At 36.5% G+C, this 13,515-nt stretch overlaps 2 protein-coding genes across 3 annotated transcripts in view; one reads left to right on the top strand and one right to left on the bottom strand.

Moving 5' to 3' along the window:
- Positions 1-13,515, top strand: part of LOC134811547 (E3 ubiquitin-protein ligase BRE1A-like) — an 84,198-nt gene that overhangs the window by 50,580 nt on the left and 20,103 nt on the right. The window lies entirely within an intron of this gene.
- Positions 5,045-12,376, bottom strand: LOC134826400 (integrator complex subunit 8-like). Its single transcript, XM_063838756.1, has 5 exons — positions 10,151-12,376; positions 9,789-9,957; positions 8,996-9,090; positions 5,750-5,915; positions 5,045-5,620 (listed from the first exon to the last, which is right to left on the bottom strand). The coding sequence occupies exons 1-5, from the start codon at positions 12,347-12,349 to the stop codon at positions 5,481-5,483; spliced, it is 2,769 nt and encodes a 922-aa protein (XP_063694826.1). The 5' UTR covers positions 12,350-12,376; the 3' UTR covers positions 5,045-5,480.

The following is a 13,515-nucleotide window of genomic DNA, read 5'->3' as shown; positions in this document are numbered from 1 at the left end:
ATATAGCCTATTATATGAGCCCACTCAAATACTGGCAAGTGCATAATGCTATAGGAAATTAAAATAAAATTTAACCATACCAACTGGATTTATATTTTAAAAACTAGTATTATATAATAACATTTCTAAATTATCCCTACACATTTGTAAATAATTATAATTGTTTAACTTAAATCATTTCAGAATTATAACTATTGTGTACTCAATAAAGTAGTTAACGCTTTTGTATCCTTGTATCCTTGTATCATACAGTGTTATAATTCATCGTGTTGCATAATTGAGGATCAAGTCAACCTCTGATCCTGAGAGTCAACCATTTTGCCCTTTCATTATCATTGGTCAATTAAGAGATCTATTCTGAGATATAAATTTCTCGACCTGAATACTACTGGAATATTATTTAAATGTAGCTCAAAATGGCATTCAAAATAAATTCATGTTGTACTATGCACAAAATCAGGCCTCGTTATATTTGTTATATTTATTAAATAATAGTTAAATCATAAATAATTCTGGCTCAAACTGTGATGCTGTACTTCATACAAAATACAGGGTGGGCCAAAAGTCAGTACCCATACGTTAACCTTTATAGCTCAGTCACTGGGTGCCCGATTGAAAAATTCTATTATGATTTAGTACCACTACAGCAGCTGGTTCGAGGAATTTGTCAACTTGAAAAATATTCGTGTTCATTTTTTTCAAATGAAGGTTCATTTTCGCATTTATTTGATAGTTTGGATAGTCAGATCGAGCTAAATTTTATTGAATTGTGTTTGGCTATTCGAATTACGTTTGTCCTGAAAAAATTAGAGTTGTAGCTTCTCAGATGACCGAGATACGAAGCATAACGAGTTTATTCATTACGTGTGATCAGGTGCCTGGCTTACCTAATCACGTGATAAGGTGACCACGTTAACCACCCCATTAAACATTATGGGAATTGTTAAGGGTGCCCAATTAAGGTGTTCTGTCACAGTGTCACATAACCACCCATCAATTTTGCTAACAAGGTACACAAAATGCTTGATAATTTTGTCATTCCTAATCCGTTTCACATCATTTTTTCAGATCAGATGCAACATTTAATAATCTACTGTCTCTGAAAAACTTAGGCGTCCAGCATGTTCAGAGATAACAATATAGGTGTTTTAATATTGAATGGGCGTGGTCTATAATATTCGAATTTTCAAATTTTGGCGACAGAATCCTCGAACAAGTATGTACAGTATGCCATCTGCAAAGCAACAACTCTCAAATATAAAACACGGCGGAGGTATAAGACCCAACGTATAAGTACTGACTTTTGGCCCACCCAAGATTAAAATTCGACATAATACTGAAAAGTTTGTGGTAAGATGTGATTAAAATTAAATGATTAAATGTGATGAAAATTATTGTAACTGTTTATTTATAATCATCCTGTCAACAAAAGTTCAATATCAGAAAAAAATAAATATTTAAATATCAATTCATAGCTTGCAAATAGTATACATTCAAACATACTAATCATTTAAGGGGGCAGGGGGGGGTCTTCATGGAAATTTTCTCAAAATCGACTTTTTAGTTGTTTCTGATAGAGGGGAGTGATATCTATCAGATGCTTTTAATCCGATAGAAAAATATTGTTCCTAGCCGAAATTATCGCCGGTAAAAGGTCAGCGCTTGTGTGTAATTGTATTGCGCGAGCGATTTTTGATCGCGTGCCCTGAAAATCGAGTCTAAAAATCTATCTTCTCCTACATTTTTTGAGCAATCACCCTCAAACTTTCAGGATATGTTCTAGGGATCATTTAGAAGAGATTGTCCGGGCAAAATTTTGAGATAGGCCTTTAAACATTTTTTATTCGATTTTGAAAATCTTGGACCTGGTTTTTTGACGATTTTTCGAGGTCCAAGATTTTCAAAATCGAATAAAAAATGTTTAAAGGCCTATCTCAAAATTTTGCCCGGACAATCTCTTCTAAATGATCCCTAGAACATATCCTGAAAGTTTGAGGGTGATTGCTTACAAAATGTAGGAGGAGATAGATTTTTAGACTCGATTTTCAGGGCACGCGATCAAAAATCGCTCGCGCAATACAATTACACACAAGCGCTGACCTTCGACCGGCGATAATTTCTGCTAGGAGCAATATTTTTCTATCGGATTAAAAGCATCTGATAGATATCACTCCCATCTATCAGAAACAACTAAAAAGTCGATTTTGAGAAAATTTCCATGAAGACCCCCCCCTGCCCCCTTAATATAATTTAAAAATTAGAATTACATAAGAGTACGGTGCACGTGCCTAAACAATTAAATATAGATTTCAGGTCCTGTGCAAGGCACAACTGTACATGGATGTGTTAGGCGAAGGAGCAAATGAAACCAGCAATTCCTATAGGCAACTTGCTATTAAAGGGTTAAAACAATGTTATCAATATTATTAAATAAATACTATAATATATAATAATTTATACTACCAAACAGATGGATGTATATTGATTATTGTATTACGTAAATTTGAATGCATGAAATTGCTAAAATTTAACATTTCTTCGACACCTATGTGTTTGTAATCGAGACCAGGACACAAATTCTTTTTCACAAATGGCACAATTGAAGTTGTAGTAAGCCACTTCGTCCTGTTCATCAACATCAGAATGTCCTTGAGATTTATCAGCCTTATCAGAAGGGCCCTCACACGAATGAGAATCGTACTTATCCCTGGACACAAAGTTACAAAAGCATAGATCACAGACAATCTTTTCTGTCTTCGTGTGTTTTTTCAAAGTTTTAGACTTCCTTTTACTTGAATGACTTATTTCTTTATCACAATTCTTGGGATCACTTTGTTTTTCGCGTTGGAGTTTGATGATCTCAACCTGCGATTTTATCTCCTCAGCAGATTTCAAAGTCCCGTCTTTGTTGTAGTGCCTGACTTCATGGGCTCTCATTCCCGTTTTTTGAGTGAAAGTCAACTCACATATTCCACACTTGAATGGTTTTATGTCAAGGTGAATGCGGCGATGCCTCATCATTGTTGCTTTCTGGGAAAACTTTCTGTGACATATGTCACACTCAGTTTCTTGTGCCTTTTTATGGACAGTTTCTATGTGTCTATTTAGTCTGACTTGATCTATAAAGGATGATGTGTCTCCTTCAGCACAGAGGTCACAGGTATATTTTTCTTTCAGAAGATCAATATCCTGGTATGCATGTATATTTTTCACATGCATGTAAACATTCTTTTCACCTTTACATGTTTTATCGCAAAACGGACAGATCTTCAGTGAAAATTGGTGAACTCGCTGGTGGGTTATTAAAGACCACTTATTTTTAGATGTTTTATTGCAAATATCACAAACATGTTTCCCCCAATGCTTGATCCTGCAGTGTTTTATAAACATACGTTTCATCGAAAATATTTTTTCACAAAAAGGACATTTCCATTTAGTCATGTGATCTTCGAATTCTTCAAGAGTGATGCAAGATTCGTGACATTCCGGACATGTCAAATTAGAAAGATTGTAGTTGGGATGGCGTTTCTTCAGGTGATTTAAGAGCTTAATTCGCCCTGCTTTAAAGTTGCGTTTGCATACAGGACATCGTTTTCCTTTTATATTTAAAAAGGGCACATCAGGCAGTGTTCTCGGAATGGTGCGACAAGAATTTAAATCGACACAAAATGGATATCCCGAGTTGCTTACTTTGTGCTCCTCAAGCTCTTCTTCGAGGCGGAAATATCTATCACATCTTTCACATTTCAAGTTAAATTCCTCAACTGTGTGATCTAGGTGGATGTGCTTCAAGAAAGTATGATGTTTCACATACTGTTTGGAACAAACTGAACAATCCAATATTTGTAGAGATACTCCTTTGCACTTGAAGGGGGAACTAGTGAGTCCACTTCCGGGTTTGATGTGTTTGAGAAAGTCGTTTTCAAACAAAAACTTTTCCTCACAGTATTTGCACTTCATGTAATCGAATTTGCCTAATTCCATAGGGTGCTCAATATCCTCAAAGATACAACCTTCAATATTTTTAAGCAGATGCTTCTTAAATCTTTTTTCGGAAACAAATACAATTTCACAATATTCACATGACTTCATTGTTATGTTTTGAGGAAGCCTTGTTAACTGAGGCCGTTTAAAATTTTTGATACATAAACCATCAACCAAATGCTTTTCCAATTTCGTTTTATGGTAAAAGTAAGCAGAGCAATCCTGACACTGGATTTGATAATCCTTGATGTGAATTTCTTTATGCTTTTCCATGTAATGGTTTAGGAGATGCTCGATGTGAGAATAAGTGAACCTATTAATTTGATTTCTTGTCACAGATTTCGATTGAGTGCACCACTTGCAGTTATACTTTTCGTCATATCGTTCATCCAACTTTGGAAATCTCTCATTGAACAATTCAGGAACGACAGAGACTATAAGATTAACAGGGACAAAGTTTGATTCGTTTTTGTTAGCAATGTTACGTCCTATTAGTGGCTCATCCTCAGGTTTATTTGAAGTAATATCGAACTCTGTAGACCGTTCAACATCAGTAAGTCTGTTGTCAGAGAATAAAGACTGAATATCTTGGCGTGAAACATGACTGTTATCATCTCCGAGTCCTATACTGTCAATTTCTGGAATTAAACCATCTGATGGTGCAACAAGTGAAGTATGTTTGCATTCATAACCCACGGTTAAAACTTGAGAACTATTGGTTTTACAGAAATGCCTGTTGGAGTTCTGAATAGTTATAGCGGCCGAAGAATCATTGTTTGAGTCCTGTGATCTCCCATCTTTACAGTCATCAAATTGTTGACTCTCTACCACATTTTCATCCATTGCTTACTTCTGGAGATCACTTTCCTCTTTTTCTGAAGTTAACCTCATCCTGAAAAAATACTCTGTGAGGATAACAAATTTTATAATCAAGATTATCATTTTGAGAAGGCCAACTATAATGTATGAAGTATGTTTACTAAGATTAAATGATGCACAGATCAAATTTATATTTATTATTTCGAATGTTAAAGCCATAAAGCAATAAAGACAGAACAGGTATATAAAGTATACTAACTTTTTTAAATTGCAAGAACAAAAACATGTCATAATAATGACGTCATGTTATTATAACTTCTTTCAAGAAATATAAGTGTTTGCTACAATTTAACAACGAATAAAAACAGTTTCATCGGAGCTAGAAAATTTAGCAATATCTGGTCTGTATACATACAGTGTTAATATAATTCATTGTGGTGCATAATTGAGGGTCCTTAATTGAGTATCAAGTCAATCTCTGAGCGTCAACCATTTTGCCCTTTTATTATTGATGGTCAATTAAGAGATCTATTCTGAAATATATTTCTCGACCTGAATACAATAAATATTTTCACAAACTTTATAATATATTAAGATAAACGAGTACGACTAGTTATTTCATTGAATAGTGCTCAATCTCTGATTGATTGCTCAAAGTCTGAAAACCATTTATCAATTTATTTTGCAAAAAACTTAAAAAATAGAGTTCTTAAGAAAACGCATTTTTTAGCCTCAGTTGTCCGTTTCAACAGAATGAGTGGATTATTCTCATTGATTTCAGGTTGTCCCATCAGCCCGATAACGAAGTCTCGTAACACTGAAATGATAAACAAAGTTAAAATGGGACAATTTAGTGCTGCTCAAACTCTAATACTTATCATTTAATTTCAATTTTCGATCAATAAATTGATCGACTCTTAGTCCTACTCAAGTACTCAGTACTCACGAGTCTCATTTCGTTTGTGATGTTGTGCAATAGCGCACTCCAGCAGATTTACATCCCAGAAGAGGGGGTAGTACACGTGGAGACTGTCGTGGTCAGTAGTTCGTTTGAGAGCTTGAAAACTGGTGCCATAGTCTGGCGGGGTCTTCATACAACACAGCAGAGCTACCTGCAGAAGCAGTAGCAGAATTGCACGATAATTAAATACAATTTTGGACAGGTTGGACATTTTTTTGCAGTAGGATCCCTTCTGATAAACTGTGCTAAATGAATAATTAGATTACGCAAGTGAATCGTTAAGCTTAATCATTTTGTTGCTTATTGAATAGAATATAGCATATCATATATAATAAATATTATATAATAGGTTTTTTGTATACTATTATCTTACCTCAATATGTAGGGCCTGTCGTGATATCACAGATCGCTTAGGTTCCACCAGGATCTGGTAGTCCTCATAATTCTGCGGCCTCTATGTATCGTCATCTCGTACAACTCTTTAAGAATCTTAGGGATTTGGCATGTGAAAATTTGCAGCCTTCCAGACATTGATTGGGTTAACGAGGTGTCGTACGTCACCTCAAGATCGGGTGACAGGGGGCTGACCAGGCCAGAACCCAATTGATTGGGTCTGAGGTCACGTGATTATGAGCCTGAGGTCACGTGACTATGACGTCACCAGACCTTGTTCTCCGTTTCCCGCTCATTGGACCAGGTGAGCTTGCATGCTTGTGAATGTGGGTGTAAGTACAGCTGTACTGTAGTTTATACCTAATTAACCCCTATAGAAACCGAAAATTTATTTTCTGGCAGAAAGCTAGAAATTTACCAAAATATCGACATTGTTATAAATTTATTTTGATGACAATTCCTGACCTAAAATTGCACGAGAAATCGATTAAACTTGGTTTCAGGACTCAACAATGCTTCTTTATGCCTTAAAATCCATGTTTTATCGATACAATCAACATTATGATCCCGTTGATTAATTAGTAACAGGTACCTAACAAATACGCAGAAACAACCATCACACCTACATTGCATTCCTAACGGGTCGATTTCGAGTGACCAATAATCTTCGTGATGATACGTCATGTGTTCCTGATCATCATCAGCAATCAAGAGACAGGAGCGGCGGTAGCTTTAAATCAATGGTTTACGTTATTAGGTTATCTTTGTGAATTCGACCCCTGTTGAAACAGTTATCTCACTTTGTAACTGCATATGTATCGAGGACAGCTTTACAAATAAGAGTATCAGTAAATAAAATTGCCACAAGTGTTTCTTTCACTCACTTTCGATAAGACACATTGGAAATTCTTACTTCCATAAGATTCGGAATTTTTTTAAACGCCGAAGTTTATCGGAATTTTATAAAATTTAATCACACTTATCAACCTTTGAACGGTTAATCGAACACAATAATTTTCAAGCTTGTCAACGCTGAAAATTACATTTTAACTACATGCAAAGTTGTCTAACCAATTTTGAGTTTTTATCATTTATATCTAGGTACTATGTAAATAAAACACTTTCTATAATTACTCACGTTCAAGTTGCATGACCAATGACTAAAAATGCTTATTCTACTGATGCTTATTCTACTGATTCACGGTCCTTGGAAACTTTTATTACTCGTTAACTGATCCGAGGTTTGTAATACTCACTCCCATTCTATATTTAAGTAATTTCCGGACAGTTAATATATTTATGCGTCGTAATATTGTTATGATGAATCTGTAAAAAGGACGGGGAACTGCTCTTTTTAGGCAAAGATAACTGTTCAGTGTAGTTACAATATTATATTTATGTCAAAATTCGTGATAATGTTACGAATACATGAAATGAACATGAAATACTTGGTATGCAGCGGTTATAAATATTAAATAGGAATAATGATGTGAAGTATGTCGGGGTGTAAGGTAGTTTAATGTAGACAATCGACTGTCTGTGAAGTACAAAATACACTACACTGTACACACCCACATTGTTATAATGTACAAGGGAGGAGGGGGGGCTCATGTTGTTTTGCATGTAGTTCAAATGTAATTTTCAGCGTTGACAAGCTTGAAAATTATTGTGTTCGATTAACCGTTCAAAGGTTGATAAGTGTGATTAAATTTTATAAAATTCCGATAAACTTCGGCGTTTAAAAAAATTCCGAATCTTATGGAAGTAAGAATTTCCAATGTGTCTTATCGAAAGTGAGTGAAAGAAACACTTGTGGCAATTTTATTTACTGATACTCTTATTTGTAAAGCTGTCCTCGATACATATGCAGTTACAAAGTGAGATAACTGTTTCAACAGGGGTCGAATTCACAAAAATAACGTAAACCATTGATTTAAAGCTACCGCCGCTCCTGTCTCTTGAAGTCTTGATTGCTGATGATGATCAGGAACACATGACGTATCATCACGACGATTATTGGTCACTCGAAATCGACCCGTTAGGAATGCAATGTAGGTGTGATGGTTGTTTCTGCGTATTTGTTAGGTACCTGTTACTAATTAATCAACGGGATCATAATGTTGATTGTATCGATAAAACATGGATTTTAAGGCATAAAGAAGCATTGTTGAGTCCTGAAACCAAGTTTAATCGATTTCTCGTGCAATTTTAGGTCAGGAATTGTCATCAAAATAAATTTATAACAATGTCGATATTTTGGTAAATTTCTAGCTTTCTGCCAGAAAATAAATTTTCGGTTTCTATAGGGGTTAATTAGGTATAAACTACAGTACAGCTGTACTTACACCCACATTCACAAGCATGCAAGCTCACCTGGTCCAATGAGCGGGAAACGGAGAACAAGGTCTGGTGACGTCATAGTCACGTGACCTCAGGCTCATAATCACGTGACCTCAGACCCAATCAATTGGGTTCTGGCCTGGTCAGCCCCCTGTCACCCGATCTTGAGGTGACGTACGACACCTCGTTAACCCAATCAATGTCTGGAAGGCTGCAAATTTTCACATGCCAAATCCCTAAGATTCTTAAAGAGTTGTACGAGATGACGATACATAGAGGCCGCAGAATTATGAGGACTACCAGATCCTGGTGGAACCTAAGCGATCCATGATATCACGACAGGCAGTAGGATCCCTTCTGATAAACTGTGCTAAATGAATAATTAGATTACGCAAGTGAATCGTTAAGCTTAATCATTTTGTTGCTTATTGAATAGAATATAGCATATCATATATAATAAATATTATATAATAGGTTTTTTGTATACTATTATCTTACCTCAATATGGGCGTTTATATTCATACAAGCTTTGACAAGATTGTAAAAACTGGCTTCCAGCCATCTGTCTAAGATCGCGAGGTTGGTGAACCCGTCTGAAGAGTTAAGACATTATAGACTTGACGAACAATAGAAATGCATAAATTCAGCAGAAAAATAAATATTGTGAAGATTTCAAGATATCGAGCTAAAACCTGCAACCATTAAATACTTTTAAAATACAGCAAAATGGTCAGTAATTTTTGAAAAATATGTAAGCATGTGACAGTAGACAAATCATGTGACAATAACATGTGACAGTAGACAAATCATGTGACAGTAACATGTGACAGTAGACAAATCATATGACAGTAACATGTGACAGTAACATGTGACAATAACATGTGACAGTAACATGTGACAGTAACATGTGACAGTAACATGTTATGTCAAATGTTACTGTCACATGGTACTGTCACATGTTACTGTCACATGTTACTGTCACATGTTACTGTCACATGTTACTGTCACATGTGACAGTAACATGTGACAGTAACATGTGACAGTAACATGTGACAGTAACATGTGACAGTAACATGTGACAGTAACATGTGACAGTAACATGTGACAGTAACATGTGACAGTACCATGTGACAGTAACATGTGACAGTAACATGTGACAGTAACATGTGACAGTACCATGTGACAGTAACATGTGACAGTAACATGCGACAGTAACATGTGACAGTAACATGTGACAGTAACATGTGGCAGTAACATGTGGCAGTAACATGTGACAGTGCACAGTTCTCACCAGAGAGAAGGGCTCCACAAGATAAGAGTTGTCTGACTGTACTCTCATTATCTCCCAGGTACATTTTACAGTTTGCGTTGAGTGTCAGTAGCTTCAGATTGTGGGGATGCACGGAGAGGGCGTGGTCCAGTAGTCTGGTTAGAGTTGACAGGCAAGCACTCATGTCAGCCTGCAAAGAGAGGAAAGTGTTATTGAATATTGAGTGCTTTTAGGTGCGTTAGAAAACATCTATTATTCAGAATAGATCAAATCAAAATTTCTATTTAAAGGCAAACTTGTTTTAGGAAATAGAAATTCTTAACAAAGATATGGATACGGTGCTATTTGTATTGTATAATGTATATAATTGTAAAATACTTGACCTCTTTAGAAAGTTTGGGCCATCCTCTGGTAATGATTTCACAATTAAAGTTGTGCCATTCCGGTTTCTCACTATCATTAAACAGTTTGACGATAATAGCAATCAATAGTTCTAGTGTCATCTCATCCGTTATCTGATAACAAAACTCAAGAAGCATTGACCTAGTCATAGAGCCCTCTGGTGGCTTAGCTTGATGCATGGGCAACAAGAATTTGAATAATGTTGTAAGGTCAAAGTCACTGTTCTGGATGTAGCTCCACAGTTGACCAGCAATGAAGTCAAAGCCATCATTAATCTCGAGGATTGTCGGCTGTTTGTCGAGATTCAACAGCACTGCAGACGCAATACTTGTTTCGAGGGTAACAGCTTGAGATCCAGCATTGGAGTGGTGGGCGACATTCAGCAACTCTACATTCTCCAAAAATTCTTCGGATGGTTTTATTCTGTGGTGAGATACAAATGCTTGATGATTGAGAACAAAAGCACTCAATATAACTTCAAGTTTGTCTAGAGGCCTCGAGTTGTGGCCCCGCTTAAAAGCGGCATACTGAGCTGTCTTGAGATATTCTTTGATATCCCTCAGTAGTTTCAAAGCTTTATCATACGACTTGTAGTGATACAGATGAGCCAGCTTGTAACTGAGAATATGAGCCAAAGGTCGGGGACAAGCAAGAGCATCAACTAGAGGCAAAAATAATCCAACCTTTCTAACATCTTTTAAAATCCTGTCACAAAATGTCTGAACATGGAAGTTAGGTTGCAGCTGGCAGATTCTGGAAATTGTGTCCTTGATGACTGAGAAGCTTGAGCTTGACGATAACTTATCATAACACTCAGCAAGTTCTCCGTTCCTGTAACGAAGCATTTTTGTCTTTTCTATCTGTAATGGAGTGCTACTTTTGGGAACCTTTATGTCCAATTGACCACCAATTCTGTTCACAATGTCAATCACTCTATTCTTCATGTATCTCTTAGAGATGACAGACAAGAAAAACATCTTGAGATTATCTTTGGCCGACTGAGAAACAACATTTTCCAAATAGATAACAGTAGCAGAGATCACAAAGTCCAAAACCAGATCCTTGTCTCCCTTTAACATATCCCAGAATAGCTGACATGTTCCCTTACCCATGATCACCTCCAACATGATGTTACACAGGTAAGCTTGTTTGTGTAGACCACGATCAGGACAGGATTCATGAACCTCTCTCACAAAAGTCTTTCTGTGGCACAGACTTAGTTCTCTCATGTAATTATCTTTCAGGAGTATTTCTACACATCCATCATAGTTACTGGCTTTGGTGAGCTCCAGTTTGGAAGCTAGAGATTTGTGTTCTAAGATGTCTGCTGCACCGGTTAGGAATTGGAGACCAACCAAATAGCTGAGCACTTTTTTGTGAGAGAAGGAGAAGAACTCAGCGTTACTTTGATCGTACAGATTGGTAGCCTCTTTGAAGTGCGTGTATGCTTCTGTATAAGTACTGTAGTAAAAGAACAGTTCACCTAAGTCGAAATGGGCTTGTGCAGCAACAACGTTAGCAGGGATGACTACCTCCTTACTTCTGGGTAATTTGTTGAAAGCAAATACCTGAGGCATGATTAAATCAGTAGGATTCTGAGCAACTTTCTGTAAAAACTCCATTGAATGTGAGAGTTCTGGCTCAATCAATTGGAGGGAATTGACATTTGGCACAAATCCTGGCATCTCAAAATCTTGTTTACATTGTTTAGCGTAAAAATGGAGATGGACAAAAGCACTGCAAATCCAGCGATGGTATAAAAATAGAGCAGTGAGACCTTGTTTAGGAATTGCTGCCAAGTTAAGCTGAGAAATGTCTTGTGCTCTCACTTCTGCTGGTACTGTGACTTTGACTAGGTACGATAATAGCTTTTGCCTAATGGGAGTGGGAATCTCCTCCAGTATTTCATGTTTCCACCCAACAAAGGATGCAGTTTCTGTGGCTAGATTCCAGAGGGTGTTTGAATACTGCCTGACTGCCCCTTCTGTGTTGCTTATATGGGTGGAAGCTTTGTCAATGAATGAGGATATCAGACATGAAGCTGATGGTTCATAATTGTTTTCTAAGTGAGTCCGAAGCTTGATTCCTGTTCCATCGAGCATGAATTCGAACCAGGTTGGAGGTTCATTGCAGTACTTGTTGAAGAACGAGTCCTCTTGAAAGTTGGGGTTTGTATACATTTGCAAAAAACTCACTCGACCTGTACCTACGAACGTTGATGTTTGATTATATATAATATGGTTTATGAAACCGAACGTATCATTCAGAGAAAGTTATTATCAAGAGGAATAATTGATGTAAACAAATTGAATGCGATTTTCGTCACCAATAATACAACACAAAAAGGAAACACGAACTGCAAACAATGAGCCTTTGGTGTAAACAACATATTTACGCAGATTTACAGTTTAAATATCACGAAGTTATAAAACATATCATTACTTCATAAAATCATAACATTATAAAAGTAAAAGCACAATGGAAACTCAAGAGCAAATCTCAAATGCACAATTTGTGCCCGGTAAATAGAATGTCTGCCATGTAGAGGGTTCACGGCTCAGTAATTGACAATTGACATATTATGCCAAAATGTTTTGTGTGTTCCGAATGGCTTTGATAAATCAAAACACTCGATTATTGGCAAGTTAACAAGCCACAATGACAAACTTAACTTCAAGAGGGTAACGAAATTAGATTCAAAAATTCAACTAGACACTAAAGATTTCATGTTCATTTTACGTCTCTGTAGTTGAACTCTCTCGTCGTCAGACAGAGATTTATTGGCAGCTGGGATTAAAAGGGCTGCAAAGTTACGATTTTCTTCAAGTAACGCCCCATAAGTCTGAATTGCTTGCATAGTTGATTCAATTTGAAGACCTATTTTATGTTCTTTGGCAGCTGTCCGAAATTCTGGTGATGGTAGTTGTATAACTTCTCCACAACCAATTAGAAGAAAGTCTATCTGAAAAGAGATCATTTTAATTCGTGATTCATTTACACAAGAATTTATAAATTACCCGAAGTAGCACAAGAACGTTCATCAGCGAATTTGACCCTTAAAATTTCTGATGAGATCGAGCAATAAAAATCGTTTCATTTGAAAATAATATAAAAAACACTGCCCCCCCCCCCCCCCCCAACACTTACTTTGGGATATACACGAGAAAGAAGAAATAAAGAATCAGAAGAAGCTGATTGAACATCATTACACCTCCAATGAAGAAATCCCATGTAAGGTAAAAGTAACACCGGTCCCATGACGTGAGACTGATTTATCAGAAACCCATGTTCATTACCACCCGAAACCAGAAACTGTTCCAAGTTGAATAATTTCTCAGAATCGTGC

This window comes from Bolinopsis microptera, chromosome 2 (assembly GCF_026151205.1).
Source record: "Bolinopsis microptera isolate Bmic1 chromosome 2, MBARI_Bmic_1.0, whole genome shotgun sequence".
NCBI classification, from domain to species: domain Eukaryota; kingdom Metazoa; phylum Ctenophora; class Tentaculata; order Lobata; family Bolinopsidae; genus Bolinopsis; species Bolinopsis microptera.
Note: the sequence above shows the minus strand (reverse complement) of the source record. Positions and strands in the feature narration are given on the sequence as shown.